This window comes from Chrysochloris asiatica, unplaced genomic scaffold (assembly GCF_000296735.1).
Source record: "Chrysochloris asiatica unplaced genomic scaffold, ChrAsi1.0 scaffold00140, whole genome shotgun sequence".
Lineage (NCBI taxonomy): Eukaryota > Metazoa > Chordata > Mammalia > Afrosoricida > Chrysochloridae > Chrysochloris > Chrysochloris asiatica.
In genome coordinates this window covers 2711500-2719330 of record NW_006408658.1, presented here as the reverse complement: position 1 = coordinate 2719330, position 7831 = coordinate 2711500, and the positions used below count along the sequence as shown (strand labels likewise).

At 47.8% G+C, this 7831-nt stretch overlaps 1 protein-coding gene across 1 annotated transcript; it reads right to left on the bottom strand.

The window, feature by feature from the left end:
- Nucleotides 1–3884: 3884 nt before the first annotated feature.
- PRKCDBP (protein kinase C, delta binding protein) lies at nucleotides 3885–5209 on the bottom strand. The gene is made up of 2 exons (XM_006870310.1): nucleotides 4820–5209; nucleotides 3885–4301 (listed from the first exon to the last, which is right to left on the bottom strand). Exons 1-2 carry the CDS (start codon nucleotides 5201–5203, stop codon nucleotides 3885–3887), a joined length of 801 nt encoding a protein of 266 aa, XP_006870372.1. The 5' UTR covers nucleotides 5204–5209.
- Between the last annotated feature and the right edge of the window lie 2622 nt (nucleotides 5210–7831).

Genomic DNA, 7831 nt, shown 5'->3' with positions numbered 1-7831 from the left:
TAGTGTTGTTGTTTAGTGTTGTTGTTAGCAGTTCAGTAACTATCCTACCGTGCCACACTAGGACTCTGTAAGTACAAACTATTGTTGTTGTTAAGCATCATCAAATCAGTCCCAATACAAAGCGACCCTGTGTAGATTTTCCAAGGAGCAGTTCGTGGGTTTGAATCAACCTTGTGGTCAGCAGTCCAATGCTTATCCTACAGCAACACACCAGTACAACTATTTCATCTGGAACAGTCCCTTTGGGCAGCTGCTGAGTGGGACCAGAGAGCTAGAGCTCCTTTGGTGACCAGTGCAATGAAGCTCACGTCAAAGCCTGACCCTTTCTCTCATGGGGCTAAGACAATGGGCATTGTTAGGAAATGAGACAAATGAAGCAAATTTGGCTTCTGAGCCAGGAAGCAGGGCTAGTGGCCAATGCCTGCCTATTCAGAAAGCATTTAAAGTGGGCCCAGTACACTTTTAGGAGAAAATGTTGTTGTTAGCTGCCAGGCAGTCTGCCTCCCCACTCATGGTGACTTCATATACTACTGAACCCATTCTGCAGCATCCTCACAATCCGTTTTTGGTCAAACTATTGTGATCCGTGGGAATCCTAGTGAGGCGCTGTGGGTTAATGGGCTGGGCTACAAAGTCAGTTTGAACCACAATGTCGGTAGTTCTAGCTCACCAGCTGTTCCTCTGAAACCCTATACAGGGTCGCATGGGTCAGAACCGACTCAATGGCACTTAACAACAGCAACAACTGTGACACACAGTTCAGTTCATGGACTGATTTTCAGAAGTACATCACCAAGTCTTTGTTCCTAGCCCAACTTAGTCCTCAAATGCCACTGAAACCTAGTCAACATCATAGCAACACGTAAGCCTCCACATGACCAGTAGTGGGTACCAGCTAAGCATGAAGTGTGTTGGCTGGGAATCAATCCGGTATCTCTCCTATACGGAAGGTGAGAATTCTACCACTGAGTCACCAACAACCCCACTGTTGTTGTTATGTGCTGTGGAGTCAGTTCTGACTCATAGTGACCCTGCACAGGGTTTCTGAGGCTGTAAATCTTTACAGGAGCAGAAAGCCTCATCTTTCTCCCACGGAAAGGCTGGTAGTTTCGAACTGCTGACTGTGAGATTAGCAGCCCAATTCGTAACCACTACGCTACCAGAGCTCCTTAAACTACCCTACAAGTTAAAAAATAAAAATAAAAATGAGATTAATTCTACATAATAGCCAAGGAACTCAGAAATAATGCCAAAGAGAAAATTAGAATCAAATAAAATTGAAGGATCAAGTATGAGAGAATGAGTATAAGGAGTGAAAAATCAGGACCACAGAGAGAAGATAAATCGTAGCAGAAAAATGGGCAAAGCAGCTTGGATAATCCTATTATCTTTCCATGCACACTTTGTCACAAATGAAAAAGTGTTCTGACTAGCACCCTAGATTATTCTAGACATTTGACAATTAGATTTCTCAAGCCAACTAGTGTTTTGCAGATCAAGCCCTCTGATCCTAATTGTTCGGGACAGAGCAGGAACCTAACAGCCAGCCTAATCGACGCACCCCAACACCTGACACTTGAATCAACAATTCCAGGAAACTGACCCCAGCACACCTTCTGAGAAACAGAGCAGTGCTAGACCATCAAAAAGGGTGTAAAATATGTGCTACCTAGACCCTGAATTGGAGTCCTGGTGTGGCGCTGTGGGCTAATGCGCAGGACTGCAAAGTCAGTTTGAACCATGAAGTCGCTGGTTCAAGATCACCAGCTGTACCTTGGAAACCCTATACAGGGTTACTATGTGTTGAAACCCACTCAAGGGCACTTAACAACAACAACAACAGACCCTGAATTAAACCTGAGGAAAACGAGAATTAAACATGAGAGAAATGAACCAAAAGTCCTATAAAGGAGAACAGAAGGTCAGCATTCTCACTCACAAGAGAGACAACTGGTTCTGTCTTCTAAGAAGTATATTATTTATAGCTTAAGAAGCCTGACTTGCTATTTGCTGCTTTTTTGCTGTGTGCTGTTTGCACCAACCTCAAGTGGGTCTTGCTAGACCTGCAGAAGTCAAGTGATCGGACCCTAACACTAATCATGCTAAAACAATGGATAAATGTGCACTTCTGTACTGGAGAGCTGAGAACCAAACTCTGAATCTTAATCATCCATCAGTGCGGTTCCCACCTGCTTAAAGCAGATGCCTAACTACCACACCTGTTGCATGACGAGGTGGTATTCTGTATCGTACCTCTACTCCCTTAGTGTATAACAATATTAGTAATAACTATAGCAGTGAAAATAGAGAATGTAACTAAGTGAATTATTAAGAAATTTATTTTGCTTAAATTTATGACATTATGTGCTTGCTGCTATAAGCACATCAGGATGGAATAAGAAGTCCATCCCCTGCCTCCTAAAGTTAGGCAAGACTTTGGGTTCCTAGGGGTCAAGGACTGGGCACTCAGGACCTTCCTATGTTTCTCAATGAGCTCTCATGGCATTTTATGTGGACCATCTATAGTTGGACTCAATTGCATAGGTGTTGAAAGATGGAAATTAGGTAGATTCCCAAGAATTTGGGAAAAGAACCAGGATTTATTTTTCTTTGGGGACAGAGAACTGAGAGTGTTCAAACTGAACTAGGAGACCCTTGGGGGCGGGGGTGGCAGCAGTTGGCAAAGTCTGACAACATCTGACACCTAAGGTCCTGAATTTTCTACCAAGAGCCACCACCCTTCATGGAAAAACTCCTACACACAGGCACAGAGTTGGACTAGCAGACTTGGGGGTAGGTGGCCACCTGAGGCATCAGCCAGGACACTGACTAGCACCCCAATAGTGGCATTGTGTGGCCATAAGGAGCAGTAGCAATGGACATGAAAAGGCTGACAAGTCTGGACATGGCCTGATCCTGTTTCCTGATCCTCACCCACTCTCTGAGATTTATGGAGCTGATAGAGAAGGCCTGGGAGTAAAGGTCAACCATGGAGTATCTAGAAAAGGGTTAAGAACAGAATCTTGGATGGTCATCCTTTAAAAGAGACAGAGAAGCAACTAAGGGGTAAAACTAGTGTTGTTGTTTAGTGTTGTTGTTAGCAGTTCAGTAACTATCCTACCGTGCCACACTAGGACTCTGTAAGTACAAACTATTGTTGTTGTTAAGTGCCCTTCTAAATCATGTGTGTATGTGTGTGTGCCGTAGAGTTGCTTCTGGCCCATAGAGACCCTGTACAGGTTTCCTAGAAGTAGCTGGTGAGCTTGAACCTCCACCAACTTTGCAATCCAGCACATTAACCCCCAGCCCATACCAGGACTCGTTTCCAAGAAGTGGCTGATGGGTATGAACTGCCTACCTAGCAATTAGACATCCAGTACATATTCTACAGCACCACACGATTAGGTAGCATTTACTGAACACCTACAGTTGGGATTGTATGTCCCATGAGCAAAGAGTCTTTTAGGGAGCACGTTGCTAACAGGAAATCTCTACAAACCATTGAAGTAGAGCCCAGGATTGAGCGGAAACTGGTGGAATCAAACAACAACCCGTATAAAACTCAAGTCCCATGGTGGTTCCCAGGTTTGCCTTATCCCCTGTACCACCTTTCCCCCCATCCTGTCACAAGGAGTCCAGATTCGGTGAAATTACTTTTATTGATGATGAATGCAAGCAGGGGTGTGAGCAGCTGCTCCTTTTTTCGAGAACACTGGGTATTAGACTGAAGGAGTCAGGAAGGGAGGGCCTGAACTGGGCTGTGGATGCAGAATCCCCTCCTTATTTGGACATGAGTGCCTGAATTCTAGAGGAGAATTTATTTTGGGACCAGGTAGAGGCGCAATGGAGGCGGGGAGGGGGGTGGAGGGAAGCAGCACCAGCCTTTAGGCTTCACTCTCTATTTGGAGCAGGGCAGCTTCCGCAGCCTCTGGTCTCCTGAGATCTTCTTCCTCCGTGTCCAGCAGAGGCTTTGGCTCCAGCGTAGACTCCTGAGCAGGTTGGGCTGCAGGCAGGGCTTCCGGCTGGCCATTAGTGCTCCGGCCAGGCCCAAGGCGAGGTGGCTTGACCGGCGTAGTTGGTGGTACTGTAGGGCCTTTCCGGCCCGAAAGAGCCCTTTTCAGGCTCTGCACCTTCTGCAACCCGGTACGCCGCAGTCGTCGCGCCCGGGACTCCACGGGTTCCTCATCCGAGCTCTCCCCAATTTCGGCCTCTGGCTGCTCTGGACCCACCTCGGACTGATCAGCTGGGCCCAACAGTTCAGGCGCCTTCTGGAAGGCACGGGCTGGAATTTCGGTTTCCTCCTGCAGGTGACAGAACAGCAATGACCCATCTCCCCAAGCCCCTACAAGCACCAGGCTAAATTTCTTTCAATTATATACAGGAAATCCTGCTCACATTTTACCTCCACAGCCCAAATTGGGGGTTTAAAGAGGCAGGAGTGGATAGGTGGGAATAGGACGTGTATGATGGAAAGCTACGGGCGAACAGCCTAAATATGGAAAGTAGATGGGACCAGGTCAAAAGCATGGGATGAGGATGGTGACCGCATGAGCTAGAACGCCCACCACCGTTATTTTCCTTTAAGAAAAAGTTGGGATTTGGGAACAAATTCTGTGGACGTGGACCAAGTAGAGCCAGGCGGGCTTTGATTGGCCAAGTTGAGCTCACGCTAGCGAGAGAGGGAGGGGGCTGGGGTGGTGGTTAGTAGGTGTGGCTCTGGAAGTCCAGCCGGTGGCTGCGGGGAGGTGGGTGGAATCAGGAATGGGGGTGTGGCATGCGGGAGAGAAGAACCCCTAGATGGTGGCATGAGGTCACTGACCTTGAAGAGCACGACGTGGAGTTTCCCGCGCGCCACCAGCAGCCCGTGGTTGGCCTCGAGCCGCTGCACCTGGGCGGCCCGGCGCACTGCGCGCTCCTGGGCTGCGTCGGCGTGCGAACCCACACGCTCCGCCTTGGCCAGCAACTGCGCTAGCGTATTGCTGGTGGTGTCGTGGCTGCGGCTCAGTGCACCCAGGCCGCTCTGGATGCGGCTCACAGAGCCCGCCAGGCCGCCCTGCCTCCGAGCCAGGCCGCCCTGCCGCTCCCGTAGCGCCTCCAACATAGCGGCTAGTTTCTCCAGCAAGGTTACCACCGTTACAGCGTGCACAGGGCCCCCAGCCGGGACTCCGGACACAGGCCCCGGTTCCAATGCGCTTTCCCCCATGATCCCCGACAGTCCCTTGTCTGCTTTCCTCGCGGCCGCTGGCTGCGCTCTGGACTGGGGCCGCCTTTCCCCGGCTCCTCCCCATCCCTAGCCATGACTCAGGCAGGCGGAGTTGGCCTACTCCGGCAGCAGAGGGAGGGCTGTGGAGTAGAGTGGGATGTCAACAAGGGTAGGGGGATTCCTATCCAGGCACTCCCCATCTTGCTGCTCCGCCCCGGGGACCCACAGGCAAGGAGGTTGGCCCGGCACTCCGCGCTATGTAAACCTCTCACTTAGCGTTGGAATTATCCCCCACTCCTCCATCCCAATTTCCTTCTGAGTCTCTTTCAGGAACATAATCACAAAGGGTGGGGAAACATGGAAAATTGTCTTTTATTATTCCGGCGGGCAGGGAAAATTGTTCTTTCTGTTAGTGTGGCAAAGGGCTAACCAGAAGAGACGCTGCCCTCCCTGGGTCTCCCACACCGCCCGCAGACAGGGCGCGGTGGATGCAGAAGATTCCGGATGTTTCATTATAGATCTAGGCCTGAGTAAGCCGGAGGCCCGGTTTTCTGAGCAATGTGGGCGGGGGCGGGGCATCCTCTGGTATTTTCCTAAATCGTTGCCAGGGTGTGGCCACAGGCTCTCAGATACCGTTTCTCCCGTCTTTGTTGTTGGATAACATTATCCAGTTCTTTCTTCTAGTTTGCACTCCTTCCTTTCTGTGAATCTCAGAAGTAAAGCTCAGAGGTGTTTCCCCTACCCAAGCTTGGAGAGCAGGCAGGACATCCTTTACTTTGTTGTTGTTTTTAAGTGATGTGGCCTTGGTTCTGACTCATAGCGACCCTGTTTCAGAGAGGCAGCCGGCGAATTTGAACTGCCAACCCCTTACTTTAAAACTGTCAGAAGACTTAGATACTGAAATATGTTTCTTTTCATGGAGGTTAGTTGGGCTTTCTGCCAGATGCTATTGATTTTCTCTAGAAATAGGTAAACATATCTTTGGAGAGTGAAGAAGATTTGAAATTGCTGCTGTAAAGGAGGAGGGAGTTGGCACAGACCATAAGTTAATGTTGTGTTGCTAGTGGTGTTTTCCTTATTTCTTGTCTTCTTAATGACCCTTTGCTTTCTTCCTGTCTGATGTTTTTGATGTCATCCCAAACTCTTCTGGTCTTTGGTCACTAGTGTCTAATGCATCAGCTATTTTTGAGACGATCTCTAATTTCAGGTGGGCTATGTTCAAGGTCATATTTTGGCTCTTGTGGACTTTTTTTAATATACTTCAGCTTCATCCTGAACTTGCATATGAGCAATCAATTGATGGTCTGTTCCACAGTCTGTCCTGGCCTTGTTTTGGCTGATAATATGGAGATTTTCCACGGTCTCTTTCCACAAATGTAGTCAATTTGATTTTTGTGTATCCAGTTTGGTGAGGTCCTTGTGTATAATCATATTTTACTTAGTTTTAAAAAGGTATTTTCAGTGAATGATTCATTGGTCTTGCAAAATTCTATCACGGGATCTCCAGCACCATTTCTAGCACCAAGGTCATATTTTCCAACTATTGATCCTTTCCCTTTGTTTCCAACCTTTGCATTCCAATCACCAGTAATTATCAATGTATATTGATTGCATCTTTGATCAATTTCAGAATGAAGAAACTGGTATTCCTGTATTTTACTTTATTGTAAGGTGTTTTATAGGCTGTTTTTACTCACCTTTCACTAGAGGCAGTGATAACACCCTGGGAGGAGCTGGAACCTGAGTTCTGAATAATCATGCATGTGGGACATCCCCAAATTAGTGTTCTCTGCCTCTAAGCCCTGGTGTAGCACTGTGAGTTAATGCACTGGACTGTAAGGTTGGTTTGAACAGCAAGGTCAGTGGTTCAAGCTCACTAGGTGCTCCTTGGAAACCCTATACAGGGTCACGATCAGTCAGTACCGACTCAATGGCACTTAACTACAACAACAACCAGAGTCCTTTGCAGTGGAATCCATCTTGAAGAAATGCAACATATCCAATTAACATTGTTGTTTTTGTTGTTGTTGTTAAGTGCCATGGAGTCGGTTCTGATTCATAGTGACCTTATATAGGTTTTCTGAAGAGTGTCTAGTGAGTTTGAACCACCGACCTTGTTATTCAAACCAACCTTGCAGTACAGTGCTTATCCTATAGCGCCACATCAGGACTCAACCAATCCAATTAGCATGTTGTTGTTAAGTGTTGTTGAGTCAGTTCCGAGCCATAGCAACCCTGTATAGGGTTTCCAAGGAGCAGCAGATGAGTTTGAACCGCCAGCCTTGTAGTTCAAATGGCTTTCCAGTCTGGCGCATTAACCCACAGCATCACACCAGGACTCCCCAGTTAGCATGGTGTTGTTGTTAGGTGCCATCAAGTCATTATCGACTCATAGCGACCCTGTGCACAACAGAACGAAACACTGCCCCATCCTGGGCCAACCTCACAATTGTTGACACTGTTGAGCCCATTGATGCTGCCACTTTGCCAATCCATCTCACTGGGGGTCTTCCTCTTTTTCTCTGACTCTCCACCTTACCAAACATGATATCCTTCTCCAGCAACTGGTCCCTCCTGACAATATGTCTGAAGTATGAGAGACGAAGTTTGGCCATACTGGCCTCTAAG

What these genes read in the sequence shown, in the direction of transcription:
- PRKCDBP (XM_006870310.1), bottom strand. Translation starts at nt 5,203, where the DNA reads ATGGGGGAAAGCGCATTGGAACCGGGGCCTGTGTCCGGAGTCCCGGCT. An exon ending in TCCACGTCGTGCTCTTCAAG is followed by an intron (nt 4,302 to 4,819) that starts GTCAGTGACCTC and finishes TGTCACCTGCAG; the next exon opens with GAGGAAACCGAAATTCCAGC.